This window comes from Chionomys nivalis, chromosome 21 (assembly GCF_950005125.1).
Source record: "Chionomys nivalis chromosome 21, mChiNiv1.1, whole genome shotgun sequence".
NCBI lineage: Eukaryota > Metazoa > Chordata > Mammalia > Rodentia > Cricetidae > Chionomys > Chionomys nivalis.
Genome location: NC_080106.1, coordinates 8,056,214 through 8,072,982, shown reverse-complemented (window position 1 = coordinate 8,072,982; position 16,769 = coordinate 8,056,214). Strand labels below are relative to the sequence as shown.

General features: G+C 49.0%; 1 protein-coding gene across 1 annotated transcript in view; it reads right to left on the bottom strand.

The window, feature by feature from the left end:
* Zcchc14 (zinc finger CCHC-type containing 14) overlaps nucleotides 1–16,209 on the bottom strand; it is a 57,313-nt gene extending 41,104 nt beyond the window's left edge. Inside the window, exon 1 of the mRNA XM_057753537.1 lies at nucleotides 15,559–16,209. Coding sequence (XP_057609520.1) covers nucleotides 15,559–16,158 — 600 coding nt within the window. The 5' untranslated portion in view covers nucleotides 16,159–16,209. The remainder of the gene's footprint in view (nucleotides 1–15,558) is intronic.
* Between the last annotated feature and the right edge of the window lie 560 nt (nucleotides 16,210–16,769).

Here is a 16,769-nt window from a genome sequence, read left to right as displayed (position 1 = left end):
GTTTCTCACTGAGAAGATGACAACTTCAGGATAATCAAGTGGAGAGGATGAGACAGTGGTCAGGAAACCACCATGGAGCCGGGACCTAACTGGCAGGAAGAGGTACCAAACCTAGCCTTTGGGTGTAAGGGTATGCGTCGAGCCAAGGCAACAGAAGCTGGCACTACTACCCAAACAGTCTAGCCAACTACCAGCAATGCCTAAGCAGGAAAGAGTAACATCTGCTACATGCTTTCAAGTCAATGTAAAAAAAGAAAGAAAGAAAGAAAGAAAGAAAGAAAGAAAGAAAGAAAGAAAGAAAGAAAGAAAGAAAGAAAGAAAGAAAGAAAGAAAGAAAACTGATTTGTAAGCACTTTAACTAAAATAGTCATTTTGTGTCTCTAAACCAGAACAAGAAAATAGTTTAATAGTGAAAGCTATTTGCTGACTTAGGCAAATGAAAGCCAATGCTAACCAAAACCACTTTCCACACACAAAAAAATTCCTTTTAATGTTTCCTACTAGACAGATAGAGAAAATGGAGAGAAGGGAAGAGACTGCTCGACTGTGGCAGAGGCACAGGGAGGAATCCTCAAGGTGGTGGAAGAATGGGTTTCTTCCACATCCAGTGAGGTCTGCTAGGACATAGCTCTGAGGGCCTAGACACCCTACCACAAGCTATTCCCACATCCTGCACAGGAAGCTACTCAACACAGTCAGCAAAAGAGCCCTGTCTGCTGGAAGAACCCTGCTAGACACCAAAAGGAGGCTGGGAACTGTGTAAACAGGCTCTTCCTGGTGACCAGGTATTAGTTTATGGTGCTGAAACATGTCTCCACAGATGTAACTGAGGGCTGAGATGGTACACAGAAGATGCCCCTGAAAGTAATAACCTGCTTCTCATCACCATGCCCTTTCTGATATGGTATGAGGCAGGTCCAAGGGACCATCATTGCTGACTGGGACTGGCTACTGCCTAACCACTTACAGCTTCTGCCTTACTACACACCATTCCATTGGAGGTTTGCACAGTGAGTCCAGGTACTAGAGAGAGAGGAGGAGGAACAGGGTGTTAAACCTTATCATCCTCCTATAATCAAGAGCCATAGCTTGCACTCATGCCCTTGGGGACCCTGAGCCATACACTGATTGTGCATGCAGCTAGAGAAAGCAGGTGGCATCTCCAACAGCTTGTAGCAACCTTAAGACTAAAGCTGCTGGCCGGGTGGTGGTGGCGCACGCCTTTAATCCCAGCACTCGGGAAGCAGAGGCAGGCGGATCTCTGTGAGTTCGAGACCAGCCTGGTCTACAAGAGCTAGTTCCAGGACAGGCTCCAAAACCACAGAGAAACCCTGTCTCGAAAAACCAAAAAAAAAAAAAAAAAAAAAAAAAAAGACTAAAGCTGCTGGCTCTCGGGAGCAGCTTAGAATGGGGCTCATCATAATCACAGAATCAGTTGCCACCAGCACTGTCAGAAGACATACACAGGCAGAAGGAACGCTGTGCAATCCATGCCAGCCCGGACTCAGGCTTTGGCTTCAGTGTCTCCTCTATGATATGTGGTGAGGGGCTGTCTGGCTAGGGTCGGGGAAGTAGGAAATGCCACAGCTGCCAGAAAAAAGATCCACTATCGGCAGTGAGGTGTGATCATAGCCATGAAGGTGAGAGAATGCTCAGAAGCCAAGTTTAAATTTTTTAAATTCCGTGTATATGTATGTACACATGAGTGAAGGTGCCCACAGAGGCCTTGGCTGACTTGGAGCTTTCTACATAGAGCAGGCTGGCATTGAACTCAGAGACCTACCTGCCTCTGTCTCCAACTGCTAGAATTAAAAGTGTGTACCACCACACTTAGCGATTATTTGTTTTTATTTTATTCAAGTCTTTTGTCTGTGTGTTTATCTGGATGCCACATGAATGCAGGACCCAGGAGGCCAGACAGGGTGTCAGATGCCCTGGGACTGGAATTACAGACATTTTGTGAGTTGCCATTAGGTAACTGAACCCAGTTCCCAGGTCCTCTGGAAGAGCAGCCAGTGCTCTTAACTAATGAGCCATCTCTCCAGCCCCCAGGAGTCAAGTTTAAAGGCATAATGAACCCCAGTACAAGAATCCCACTCCATCTAAAGTAAAGCACAAACCATTCCTCATCTGTCCTGCTGGAACACCCAACAGGAAAGTCCCAGGATGTCTACACCCAGGCAGCAGCTGCCACCCTCAGCTCTGTGCCTCCAAGTGGAAGTTAGGTCCCCAATCCCACACCTAAGAGGCAGCAATGGGCACAAGTTGTGGGTGTTTATCCCAAGGACTGCTGATATTAAAAACATATTATACACAATATTGTTACAGTGAATATTCTGGCTAGGAATATGTTTCATTAACAAGTGGGAAGGGGTCTTGCTACCCTGCTCAGGCCAGCCCTAAGCTCCCAAACTCTTAGGCTCAAGCAAGCAATGTTCTCGCCTCAGGCTACCAGGTGTGTGTGACCACAGGCGTGTATCTCTGAGTTTGGCTCAGAAGCATGTGTCCACTCTGGAGTTTTGTGTGATGAACTGGCCAAACACAGTAAACCCACTAAAAACTCAAGCCACAGCAAGAAGAATGCTAATGTGACTGCAGTGCAGCCTTAGAACATGGGCTCCACACCGCCAAAGCAATAGGCTTATCCAGTAACCAGCTCAAACTTACAAACACGGACAAGCTGAACAGCACTGAAGGCAACAGACACTGGCAAAACTACAGCCAGACAAGGGGTAGGTATCTCACCCTGTGTGTTGTGCCCAGAGAAGGGAGAAGGAACCCATGAGCTGATCTAGGGTGCAGCCTATTGGTAGAGTTTCAGTACAACTACACAAAGAGAACCACACTACTTCCAAGAGAGATGCCCATACCCTACCTATCAACTGTGCCATGTTTCAGCACAGTTCTGAGAAACACAGGTATGGAGCTGGTTCCAAGACATTTTACATGCATAGTGAACACCTAAAACACAAAAATAAAGGAAGATGGAAGCACTCCCGCTCAACATCCTGCCACGAGAAGCAAGCTCTGGTGACCCCACCAATTGGAAGTTTATTTGGAAGACCAAAAATGCTCTGAAGGGCTCTAAAAACCAAGTCTCCCAGCAGTTCGGCAGATGCTGATCTCCAACACACACTAGCAACAAAGGACCCTTTCAGTGACCACATCTCTCACCAGGATCTCCTGCCTCTGGCTTGGCTCTGATCTCAGTGACTGCTAAGTCTCTGGCACCCTGGCTGACCTGGATAAGCTGTAACTAGCTAACCTCTGTCACTCTCAAACAGCATCTTATGCAGAGTCAGAACCCACTCACTGTAGATATGAACATGGTGACTTGTGCACTGATCATTCAGACTTGTAACTGGACCAGGCAGTGGTGGCACACACCTTTAACCCAGCACGCAGGAGGCAGAAGCAGGCAAATCTACGTGGGTGGGTGGCCAGTCATACAAAGTGAGTTCCAGGACAGTTAAACAGAGAAAACCTGTCTCAGAAAACAAAATAGATTTGTGACTGGCTTGTGTCACTTCTACCCACTGCCCATGTGTCAACTCTCCCCCTGGATACTGTGGTGTCACTTAAGAGTTTCTCTTTCCCTGGTGTCTGAACAGTAAACTATGGATTTGAAAGATGGTCGATTGCTTCTCTGTGACTCATACGTTCAAGAAAACACAGCAACTAAAATTGCTGAGGGAAATCAAGCTGACCATGGGCTAAGAAGAGAAATGTGTGGGATGCCTAGCCAACCCAAGCATCCTTACTCTTCAGAAGCAATCCACAGGTCCTACAATATCTCCCTCACAAAATCCAAGAAGCAACCAGAGAAACAAAAATACTCCCCTGGCAGAGCAAAAGCCTCTGAGACACGACTAAGCTGGTCAAGAGCCTCGGGTAGGAAGAGCAGGGAAGTACTATTAAGCAATACAGGGAAAGCACAGGCTGAAAAACAAAAGGGCACCAAGGGAAAAAACAGAGATGGTTTGGGGGATGATTTTGGTTGGTTGATTGTTTTTTTTTTTTGAGACAGGATCTAATTCTAGCTGATCTAGAACTTACAGAGATCCACCTGCCTCTGACTCCTGGGTGCTGAGATTAAAAATGTATGTGACGGGGCTGGAGAGATGGCTCAGCGGTTAAGAGCACTGCCTGCTCTTCCAAAGGTCCTGAGTTCAATTCCCAGCAACCACATGGTGGCTCACAACCATCTGTAATGAGGTCTGGTGCCCTCTTCTGGCCTGCAGGCATACAAGCAGACAGAATACTGTATAAATAATAAATAAATAAATATTTTTTTTAAAAAAAAATGTATGTGACCATACCCCTCAAGAAAATGGAATTTTAAAAGTAAAATTTCAAAGTCGGGTGGTGGTGGTGCACACCTTTAATTCCAGCACTCGAGAGGTAGAGGCAGGTGGATCTCCGTGAATTTGAGGCCAGCCTGGGCTACAGAGTAAATTCCAGGACAGGCACCAAAAGCTAGACAGAAAAACCCTGTCTCAAACAAATAAACAACAACAAAAACAAAAACAAAAATGAAACTTCAGAACAAGAAAATGGCATTTCTGAACTAGTAGCCCACAGGAAGGCCTAGCAGCAGACTAGAGGCAACAAGATACTGTCATCTCAGTGGCTCTGAAGATGAATTCATGGAGGTGTCCCAACAGCAGGTAAATGCAAGCAACTGCACCCCCACAGGAAATAGACATAACAACTGGGATATGCTGCTGAAGCCCCCAAATTTAGCAAAAGGCATAAATTCACAGCTCCAAAATGTTCAGAGAGTACCCAACAGGCAAGCTTAGGAGAGCACACAGACACAGCAGAGTCACCAATACAAGATCCTGAGCCTAGCCAGAGGATGACACAGACAACAGGGAGGTACAAAACAGCCAGCCGACTCACCACTTTTCAATTTTCAAAGTACCACAAGAAAAAAAAGCCATCAACCAAAAGTCCTGAACTCAGTAACAATATCGCTGATGACACAGGGAAAGCAAAGCTGTATGCCAGCACAAGCTGAAAGGATGCAATACCAAGCTGGGCCTTCTAAGAAAAAAAAAAAATCACATTTCTGCTATGTGAGCAAATGTGAAAGAATCTACATTCATTCACTCACTCACTCACTCACTCACTCACTCACTCACTCACTCAAAGACGTGGTTTTGTCCTGTAGTCCAAGCTGGCCTTGAACTTGTGGTCTTCCTACTTCAGCCTTCCAAATGTTGGAATTATAAGTATGTGGCACCACTTCCTGCCTCTCCCTCCCTCTCTCTTTCCCTTCCCCCTCGTATGTGTGTGTGTGTGTGTGTGTGTGTGTGTAAGGGCCTTGTGTATACTAGGTAAGTACTCTGCCACACTGAGCTTCAGTTCAGCATCTATCTTCATCTTGGTTTAAAAAAGAAAAAAAAAATTTTCTATTGAAGCAGACTACTACAATGCACCGTGAGGCTTAGGGCCTCTGTGGTTGGCATAGGAATACGTACCCCAACCCCCGCCCGGACAAAGGTAGCCTCCATCACAGGTGTGAAATACTGCACACTCAAAGTAGACTTGAGAGGTAAGACAGCACCAAGTTACTACAAGACCCACCATGAAACCTCACATTGTAAAAGAAGCAGGAGATAAAACCAAATTCCATGACTCTGTTAAATGAAGCCCTCAGAGTACACAAAACTAACCAATAACAGAAAAGTAGCAGAACAGAACAAAGAACAAGTACAAAAAAGCCCAAGGAGGGCACAGGATGAAGGAGGAACAGAGTGGAAAACAGTAAGGGAGTGGAAAATAGCCCCTTCTTTACCCTGCCAGAGGCTTGTGTCATACTGGCTCACACAGCTGTCAAAATACATGGCAAAAGGCAGGCGGTAGTGGCACATGCCTTTAATCCCAGCACTTGGGAGGCAGAGACAGGTGGATTTCTGTGAGTTCAAGGCCAGCCTGGTCTACAGAGCAAGTTCTAGGACCGACTCTAAAGCTACAGAAAAACCCTGTCTCAAAAGAACCAAACCAAATCGACGACAATGACAAAAAAAAAAAAAAAAAAAAAAGCATGGCAAAAGGAAAACTGTGCATTTCACCCAGTGTAAGTTTTGCCTGTAATTTAATCACAGAGAAGTACTGGTGTGTAAATGGCCCTGCCCACCTCTGCAGCATCCTGGCACCAAGTTGCCTTCCCATCTCACTCTCCTGAGATTCCTTTCATTTCTAACAATGAACTAAAACAAATATCATTTTGTCTTCACATAACAAAAATAGCCACCAACTGATGCCACCTTTGCAAACTGCTAGGCTTACCTGTTTGTTTCCTTGGTGCCAAAAGAGGAACACGGGTCAACTAACTCTGTGGTGATGATTCAAAACATCCCTGGAATGCAGGGGTACAGTGCTGAGCACATGGCAGAAGTGAGCTATCATCCATCCTCCCTTCTTGGACCCTTGTTCTCTATCTCACATTCACATGACCCTGAAGGGGAAGACAGGGTAGTCAGAGCCTCCCCATCCACCCCTAGATGGCTCCTACTCTCTTTACAGTCCAGGCACCCACACCCAAACACACTCAGAAGATTGTCCAACCAATGTGCTTTGCCTGCTGGCCTTTAGCACCCTGCATAGCACAGAAGCCTCTACCCCCATCTCAGAAAGCCAACCTTCCCACAGCTGCCACTTGGCACCTTCAAATGTCCCTTCAATTTTAACCAAACAGCACCAAGAGACTGCCCAGCATCATTCTCACATGTCCAGAGTGATGGCAGAGGGGGTTGAGCCTCTGCTTCATAAACTTTTAAACCTTAACTGCAAACTTCAGAATGCCCTGTGGCTGCACTGGGCACACCTAGGACTTCCCACCTGCATGTGCTTTAATGAGGCTCACTGTAGGTCAGTACAAGGCCTGAGGGCACACTAATTCCTTTGTAGGAACTCTACTGATACTTCCCTGTGGTTCTCAAACAATCAAGAATGATTCCATGGTTCTCCCTCCTGAGGACGAACCTGGCATCACTGGTTAGACTAAGAGAGAAGCAGGCTAGACACTGGAGTGACAGGGCTCCTCCCTTTACTTCTAATCATTAGCAACTACAGCACCCAGCTTTGTCACAAGCCAGGGTTGCATGAACACAAAAGGAACACAGTACACACAAGCCTTTCTCGGGACTAATAGTTACTCTGCAAAAATGAATTAAACTCCCCAGACTGCCACAGGAAAACAAACAGTCCAATGCCTCACAGGGCCCTCACCACTCAGTGTACCTAATCAAGATTCTATGGGTTCTACATGTTGGCAGTGAAGACAGCATGAAGCCCAGAACCATGGCACAGCATTTACCTGAGAGCTGAGCAGCCAGCACCAGAGAAAGATCAAGTCAAAGACCACCACACAGGACACAGAGGATGCAATTCCCTGGGAACAGCCCACAGTACATGAGAAAAACAGTTCCTGCCATGCCACAGAGCTGCATCAGGAACTGGCCACAGCACCAGCCCCTCCCTCCTCTCACTGGCTAGAACAGATGTTCCTTGGAGCCGTGGGGCAGGGGAGCCGGATGATCACCATTTCTGTGCTTCCATGAGTGAGTATTTCAACAGAAACACAAAGACGTGTATGCTCATACTGGGCAGAAAATCTCAAAGGATGTGATGGGAAGACTGGATATGTGAGCCTTTAAGTGGGCAATGGAGCAGCCGCCCCTATACAGGCTCATGGTGTGGAGAAGTCAGAGAACAGCAGGAACTGCAAGAGAAGATGGTATGTAGAGACAGGCGTGCCATGCTGAGAACTGCGGGCTGGCACAGGGGAGTCCACAGCACCTTCACAGGAGCCAGCCTGATGGTGCACAGCTATATTCCTAGCCCTAGCAAGGCTCAGATAGGATCATGAGTTCCAGTCAGGCAAGCCTGGGCTACAGGGTGAGACCCCATTTCAAAATAAGTAAATTAATTAATTCAATAAAAACAAAAAAGTCCCACACATCCTCAAAACCAAGCAGAGAGCTGAGAAGCAAATTCAGATAGTGATGAGGTGTGTGGTGACAGCAGTCCCACCTCGGGAGGAAGGACCACCATCCAACAGACAGTGCTGAGAAAGGGACTGGACGTACAGTGTCAAGGAGCTTTGTCCCTCACACCAAATCAATTCCAGATGGGGTGATTCAACGGAAAGATACTCAACAAGTTCTCGCCAGATGACACTGGAAAGCACCCTCTCTTAAGCTGTGTCATGCTTAACACGCATGTGTCACATATGTATCTTTTATAGTAGATGTGTTCTATAGCAAATTTCTTCTTAGGTCAAATGCCATATGTGATATAACAAACCAAACTGTGTGGAAAAGTCAAAGCTAGGAAAACAAACACAACTCTTCCTACAGTCAATGTCCTCAGAAGTCCAGTTACTTCTAGAACACAAAGACCCATTCACTCCCTGGTAGGAAAGAAGAGGGAACACAAAAAGATACCAACAATTGGTGACCAGAAAAAAATGTGCAACATCACCTGGAGAGGACCCTGAGGATGGCTCTTCTCTCTGAATGGCAATGACCAAGGTCTGCTTTTGCACTGGTAGGTGTGAGGAAAGGAGCAAGCAAGTAGGCACACTCTGCTACCATTTTAAAGAACACAGACTACACATACACATACTAATATTTTATTTATTTATTTTTGGGTGGTTTTTTTTTCAAGACAAGAGTTTCTCTGTGTAGCTTTGGAGCCTGTCCAGGCACTCACTCTGTAGACCAGGCTGACCTAGAACTCACAGAGATCCACCTGCCTCTGCCTCCTAAGTGCTAGGATTAAAGGCGTGTACCACCACTGCCGGCTCTGTGACTGCTTTAAAGAGCGCAGACTGACTAACTAACACACACACACACACACACACACACACACACACTACAGAGCCTGTCAGTACTCAGCAAGATGTATCATTGGAATGGTGCAGGTGGCACTAATGGCAGGTAAATGGCCATGTTTACAAGGACAAGGTGAACAATTCAGTCATACTTGCATGGTAGGCATATGTGATGCTGACAGACTGCATACAAAGAGTTAAAGGGATGGGTGTAGGAGAAAGAAACATGTAAGTTTCTCCCAAAAGTTCTAGAAAGAACTGTTTTACAAAAGGGATTGGGTATCTGGGGAAAAGACAAAAACTATGTTTTTGTATTTTTGAGGATTTTGTTTTGAGGCAGAGTCTTTGCCTCTAAAGTGCTGACTGGAAAACACCATGGCCAGCAAGCACCTTAAATGTAAAACTAACTAGCCCAAGCCCGAGGGAAAGAAAGGAGCAATATCTGGCCCTGGTGAGGGAACTCTTCATCCAGAGTCCTTTTATATCATTTTGGCCACTTGTCTCTGATTACATAACCTACTTAAACCTTAAAATCAAGAAACTACTGAATTCCTACCAATAAAAAAGTATCTTAGCATGCTGATCAGTGGTGGCACATACCTTTAATCTCAGCACTCAGGAAGAAGAGGCAGGTGGATTTGTTAGTTTGAGGCCATCCTGGTCTACAGAGTGAGTTCCAGGACAGTCACAGCTGTTACACAAGAAGCACTGTCTCAAAAAAAAAACGAACAACAAAGCCGGGCGGTGGTGGCGCACGCCTTTAATCCCAGCACTCGGGAGGCAGAGGCAGGAGGATCTCTGTGAGTTCGAGACCAACCTGGTCTACAAGAGCTAGTTCCAGGACAGGCTCCAAAGCCACAGAGAAACCCTGTCTCGAAAAACCAAAAAAAAAAAAAAAAAAAAAAAAAAAAAAAAAAAAACAACAACAAAAAATCAAACATCTTAGCTGAAGAAATGAAAGGCCCAAAGGAAGTGACAGAAGGCTGGGTATATCTGAAGATGAGAGTAGACATCACGGGCACATGTTCAGGAGGGACAAAGAAGGATGGCTAGCTTTGTTTAGAAAGCCAATGAACATGCTTAAGAACCAAACACAAAGCCGGGCGGTGGTGGTGCACGCCTTTAATCCCAGCACTTGGGAGGCAGAGGCAGGCGGATCTCTGTGAGTTCGAGACCAGCCTGGTCTACAAGAGCTACTTCCAGGATAGGCTCCAAAACCACAGAGAAACCCTGTCTCGAAACCCCCCCCCCCAAAAAAAAGAACCAAACACAAAAACAGTAGAGGTCAAAGGTGATGAAGGGGAAGAAGGGAGACAGGAACTAGCAAAGTTCAGACATCTGACCCTGCAATGTCCCTGAGGAAACAGAGGATAGACTCAAGTAGAGGTCTGAGGGAGGGAACAGAAATGTCAAGGCCAAAATATCAAGAGAAAGCCTCTTAAAGGCTTGTACCTTAGTATCATTGGCCACGGAGAGGTAGGCAAGCTGGCTGGTGCACGACCAGCTTACAGACACAGTACACCTAGGCAGCACCTTTAGCAGATTACATGCCAATGTTCTGGAAACTGTGTATTTTAAGTGTGCTCTCAAGCCAAAGGCAAGGTAAATATGGCACACAGGACTGAGGCACAATGGACAGAATGGAACCTCAGCAAATATGGCTTCAGAAAAGCAGCAAGACTTGGCATTTGCTGGCTACCTACACACACAATGCCACCATGCTATGTATAAGACCCTGTCCTGTTGTGACAGCTTTCAGGTTCTGACGCTCTAGCACACAGCTTAGATGGGGCTCAAGTGGTGACCAAGGTGGCCATGGACTGACTACTGTGAAAGCAACAGCTTTAGAGTTCAACGTGGGGGAAATGCAGTCACTTCAGAGCCACACAGCCACACCATTCCATGGCAGCAAGCGAACCTGCTATGACTCTAAGACGTGACTAGGCTTCTGCTTACTGTTGGAGATAATGCCACTAAGAAGGCTATTAAAACAGAGTTTGAGGGTATCTAAAAGCCCACATCATGCACTTCACTGTGAACAGGAGAAATGCTTTGGCCATGCACTGAAGTACTCCCATCTAGGTAGAAACACAAGGAGCAATGTGTACAGACAGTGGACTCAGAAGAGAAGATACGGCTGCCCTGGAGAAAAAAAAAATAGCATCTCAGTCCCAGGTCCCTTGAAGACACAACCTACTCTAGCTCTTTAGAATGCTGGGGGCTTTTGGCAGCAGTGTGAAGGGTTCAGGGTTATAAGAGAAACCAAGCGAAGCCATCTGCTCCTCACATGATATCCACAGGACAAACTGCCCCAATGACTGACCTTTGAACTGCAACGACTTGCAAGAGCTTACCACAGACAAGTGGCCAAACAGAAGTGTAGCCTGTCTCAGGCAAGAATTTATTAGCAATTTTATCTGTAGTCTATGGACACTGTTGTCTGCACAAGGCAAACCCTAGGATATACACGGCCAAAACCAGGTGGACAGCTCTGCAACTGTACAGACATGTGCCAGAAAGCAAGACCAGGACCTCAATACACACCACATGCAGCACACCATTTCGGACCTCCTTATAGTGCTATTTTGTTTATGATCTAACAAATAAAGCTTGCTTGAAGATCAGAGTGCAAAGCTAACCACACTAGTCAGTCATACAGGCCAGGCACTGGTGGCACACACCTTTAATCTCAATAGTTACACTAGTTAGCCAAAGAGGCTGGGTGGTGGTGGTGCACACTTTTAATACCAGCACTAGAGAAGAATATAAGGCAGGAATGAGACAGGAACTCACTCTCTTTTCAGTCTGAAGACTTCATAGAGGTAAGAGCTCTTTAGTGATTAGCTGCTTTGCTTCTTTTATCTTTTCAGTTTGAACCCCAGTATCTGTCTCTGGGTTTTTATTACTCATGCTATACCTCCTTTAAGAGAAAAACACCCCTATGAAGTAGTTCTGGCTTCCAGAACAGACACCAGGGTCACAACTGTAATAGGACAGACCCACAGCCAACTCCACCTGCCATTGTAACCATAGTGCCCAGAGGGCCTGACAGCTATGCAGCACTGCCCAGCAGTCTCCCAGGTGGCAGTCCACCCCAAGAATGAAGTCCCTTGGAATGGTATGTGATAACAGAGTGCCAAGGAGCATGTATTAATGTTGGGCATTCAGGAGTTTACCTTGAAAGACCTCAACTAAGCATCAACCCAAAAAAACCTCAGCCACATGATAAATGAATATTACTCAGCCAATAAAAAAAAGGGCAGCCAGGCAGTGATGATGCACGCTTTTAATCCCAACACTCAGGAGGCAGAGGCAGGTGGATCTCTGAGTGTTTGAGGTCAGCCTGGTCTACAAGAGCTAGTTCCAGGATAGGCTCCAAAGCTACAGAGAAACCCTGTCGAGAGAAAAAAAAAAAAAGGCAAAGTGGTGTGCAAACTCTCACAAGAGAAGTATGCCAAGTGAAAGAAATTCATCACAAAAGGGCAAGTATTTGTGATTCCATTTACATGACATGATTACAGAAGACAAATCCATAGAGACAGAAATCTGATCATGAGTGTCTGTCTGTTGAGGGACCGGTAGGGAGAATGGGAGTGAGGTGTCTTTCAAGAATGATCAGATGATCTGAAGTTCAACCATGTTAATGACCACAGAGCACTGCACAACACCCTTAACCAACACAACTCAGAGTAAATGTTCTCTTGCACCAGCTCCCTATCACCAACTTGAACAAGTGTACAAGTCCACCCAGGGCAGTTGAACGCCAGCTCCTCCTTCCTCAGCTTCCTGAGTGCTGAGATCGAGAACCTCATTACCCAGTCAAAGCTCTTGATTTAACCTGCTTCCAAAACCAAGGCTTTTTATTTAAAGAAAATGCAAACACTGTTCTCACTATAGCACCCTACAACCATGTCTAGGGGATAGAAAACATTGGCAGCATTCAGGAAATTAAGTCCTGCAGCCCCTCATCCTCCCATACTAATGTGGATGATACAGCAAATGGTTTTCTGAAGTAAGTCATGCCTATTTAATGCCATTCACAGCTGGGCTTGGTGCATACCTATCTTCTCAACTTTCAGTAGGCTGAGGCAGGAGGATAGCGACTCCCAGCCCAGGGTGAGTAATACAGTGAGATGCTGGTCTTTAAAATCAATAGCCAGGTGGTGGTGGTGGCACGTCTTTAACCCCAGCACTCGGGAGGCAGAGGCAGGCGGATCTTTGTGAGTTCGAGGCCAGCCTGGTCTACAAGAGCTAGTTCCAGGACAGGCTCCAAAGCTACAAAGAAACCCTGTGTCGAAAAAACAAAAAACAACAAAAAAAAAAAAAAAGAAAGAAAGAAAAAAAGAAAGAAGAGAAAATCAATAAACCACGCCTTTAATCTCCTAGATTACTCAGAACATTGTGTATTTTTAAATAAAATGAAAAATGAGGGCTTAGAGAAGTGACTACAAATAATGAGTTTTTTCAAAAAGTTAAGAGAAATAAAAATTTAAATCAGACAAAGACATCCAAAAGCAACCCACATCTTCATTTCTGAGAGCAGAGCCTTGAGAGCAAGTGTGACACTTACAGAGGAGGCAAGGGCTGCCTTCTCCTGATGACACAGAGGCCCAGGTCCAGTCCAGTGCAGTGCTAAGCAGGTACTCAGCTGGACTTCACCCTCCAAAGATTCCCCCCTCCAAGCACACCATCAGCCTTCAACTGCAGAGCTGAAGTGAGCCCAAAGTCCAGTTAAGGGAGCTAAAGTCCCTTTGGGAGTGACTTCTAAGAGTCAGGGAGAAGAAAAAGAAAAGTCTGTTTGGACCTGGGCAAATATGACCCAGCCTTCATTGCTAAGTCTTGACCCTGTTCCACGGTCAAGCAGTGTCCCTAAATTTCCAAAAAGGACCCCAACTCTGTCAGGCCCACATAACTCCTGAAACAGCTGTGATGCAGAAGGCAAGACAGATATTTAAGCCAGACAATGCATACCTCTGTGAAATGCACTGAAAAGCCAGCATGGTCGGGAAGGCTATCTTAATGGCACAGCTGCCAGCTGCCCTGTCACCTCTCGAGTACTTTAGCCGGGCCTTCTACCGCACAGGAGACAAAGGCTGAGGTTACACAGCTGGTGACCAGTGCCCACACCCTGGCAACTAGATTAACTCCTTCATCTCTCAAAGGACTTTTGCCTGAGACAAAGACTATCTTAAACAAGACACTCTTGAGGGCAGGCTGGAGTGGGGTGAAGCTTGGGGGCAGAGCACCTGCCTGGTATGCACAAGGTTCTAGGTCCCATCCCCAACATTGTAGGTGGGAGAGGACCAAGACATGTGTTCTAGACACTTCTACTCTGCCCTACTAAACTCAGTGTCACCATCTCCGACATAGAGTGGTACCCCTGGATGCACTGTGAGCTTCACTCACAGCCGTCTGGCTGCAGCAAGTACATGGCAAGTGCATGATCTTGAGCAAAACTAATTGCAGGGGAGGAGATGACAGCAACCTAGCCTCCCCAGCCAGGGGACAGTCTGGCAGGCTGGGGAGCTGAAATTGCCTAGGGCCCTGCCTTTCTTGTGACAGCTGCCCAGCACACAAAGGGAAGTGAGGTGGGAAACTGTATGGGGAGGGGCAAAAACAAAACAGAAAAACCACAGTCTCAGAGATAAATGCCACTGAAAAGGTAAGACACCATAGAAGCCCATCCAAGAACCACAACCACTTCTTAGAGGAAGACATTAAAAAGGAGAAGCCACAACCAAAGAGAGCTGAAAGAAAACAAAAAAGCCTGCTTTCCTGACCACCCCATCTTGTTCACCTTGGGCAGGGGAAGCCTATTAAAGTTTTAACTTTAAAAAAAATTTTTTTTTAAAAGGCTGCAGAGAAGCTGGGCAGAAGGCCCAATTGTGGCCTCCTACTGCAAAGGACACAGTGTGGTACCTCAATGGTCCCCTGGCACTGAAAAGCCTTTCTCTTACAGCAAATATGGGCTCCCAGATCCAGGGCTGCCTTCAAAGGTTCAAATGCCCATCCACAACTATAGGCTAAGAGAGCGCAGGAGAATGAGTTCCTTCTGCTTGTCACCATGGCCTCCAAAAACCTGGCCTTCAGTTTCCATCAGAAGCAGGTGCTGCACCAATCCTCAAACATTTGGGCCAAAGCTGGCATTTCTGAACAGTCAGGCTGCCTGCCCTCGCTGTCCAGCAAGCTGACTTATCCTAAGGCCGGATCCCACCTCAGTGGGTTTGGGCTCTCCCTGACAGCGGGTCACTAGTGGCAACTAACATACAGAGGCGCCGTGGCTGCAAAGCCCCTGTCAATGGCCAGGCTCTCCAGACAGACGTGCTCACTAGCGTGCACAACCCACCCGAACGCACACGCGCACACACGTTCGCATACATCGTACCCCTGGCATGCACGCGCGCACCCTACTGCCGGCCCGGGGACACCTATGCCAGGAAGGCAGGGGCAGGGCCCTCTTGGGCCAAGGTTCCAGAGCCTTCTCCGAAACACCAGATCTGGTCAGAGCAAGTCGGACACATCGCTGAACTCTTATCTGTCACCTAAGAGACCGGGTGACAGGACAAAGGCCTTATCGTGTCTCCAGCGTGGGCTGTGACACAGAGCACACAAAGGGGCTGCGCACTGACACCGGCCACAGGGTCCCTAGTGGGTCTCTGCTTGCCGGCCAGGGAAGGACCCCAGGCGCTCTGCCCCCATCGCACGCGCGCGCTCACCTTGTGGCAGGTCGAGCAGGTGGGCAGAGCGCCGCCGGGACCGGGCGCGCTCTTGCCGCCGCCGCCGCCGCCACCACCACCACCACCGCCGCCGCCGCCGCCGCCGTTCAGGCTGCTCTGGATCTGCGTGAGCTCCTGGCGCAGCACCTGCTTCTGATGGAAGCTGAAGGCCGGGTGGTTGGAGGCCATGGTGAAGAGCAGAAGGAATTCATCGCCCGTGCGTCCCTCGTTGAGCTGCAGCCCGTAGTTGTGGATGATGGAGTCAGTGTGCGTGAGCGTGCGGTACAACACGCCCGCCGCCTCGCGCTGCTCCGAGCCCAGCAGCGCCAGCGACACCAGCAGCTTGCTCCGCACCACCTCGTCCGTCAGGTTGGTGAGGCTGCCAAGGTCCGCCGGGTTGTTGGCCTTAATCTCCGAGTCGCGCAGGGAATGGTAGTCCTTGCGTGCCAGGTCCTCCAGGCACGAGCCGAGGAAGCGCAGCTCGAGAGGGATGCACAGGTCCAGCAGGCCGCACAGGAACTCCACGCGCTGCGGCGACGGCAGCTCGGAGAACCAGCGGTACACGCCGTCCCTCTGCAACGGGCAGCGCTTCTCCACCATGCTGCCGCCCGCGCCGCGCCCGCCGCCGGGCCCGGGAGCCGCGCGCGGGCGGCCGGGGGGCGCGCAGGGCCGCGGCCGGGCGCCGGGACCGGGCGAGGCCGCGCGCGCGCGGGCCGAGCGCGGACGCGGGCGCGGGCCGGGCGCGCGCGGGCCGGGGGAGCCGCCCGCCAGGGGCCCCGCGGCGGCCGGAGCCGGGGCCGCGGCCGGGGCGGCTGGGGGCGGCGAGCGGCCTCGGGGCCGCCGCTCACGGGGAGGCGCCCTGCCCGCGCCCGTCCCCAGCGGCGGCCGGTGCGCGGCAGCGGCGGCGGCCGCTCCTCGTCGTCGTCGTCGTCGCCCGGGAGGCGGCCGCCCCCATCTCCCCGCGCGCCGCAGGGTCTGTCAGTGCGGGCCGCCCCCCGACGGAGCCGCCCCGGCCATGCCGCCTCCTGCGCTTGCGCCCAGGCCGGCCGTTACCCGCTGCGAGGCTGGGCGCGGCGCCCGGACAGGCCTGGCGTGGCGGAGTGATCCAGCCGGACCCGCGGACGGATCGCGGCCCGGACCGTCGGAGCTGAGCAGAGCGCGCTCGCGAGCACGGGCGGCCGCGGCCAGCGGAGTGGGCGGGGTGGCCGCCT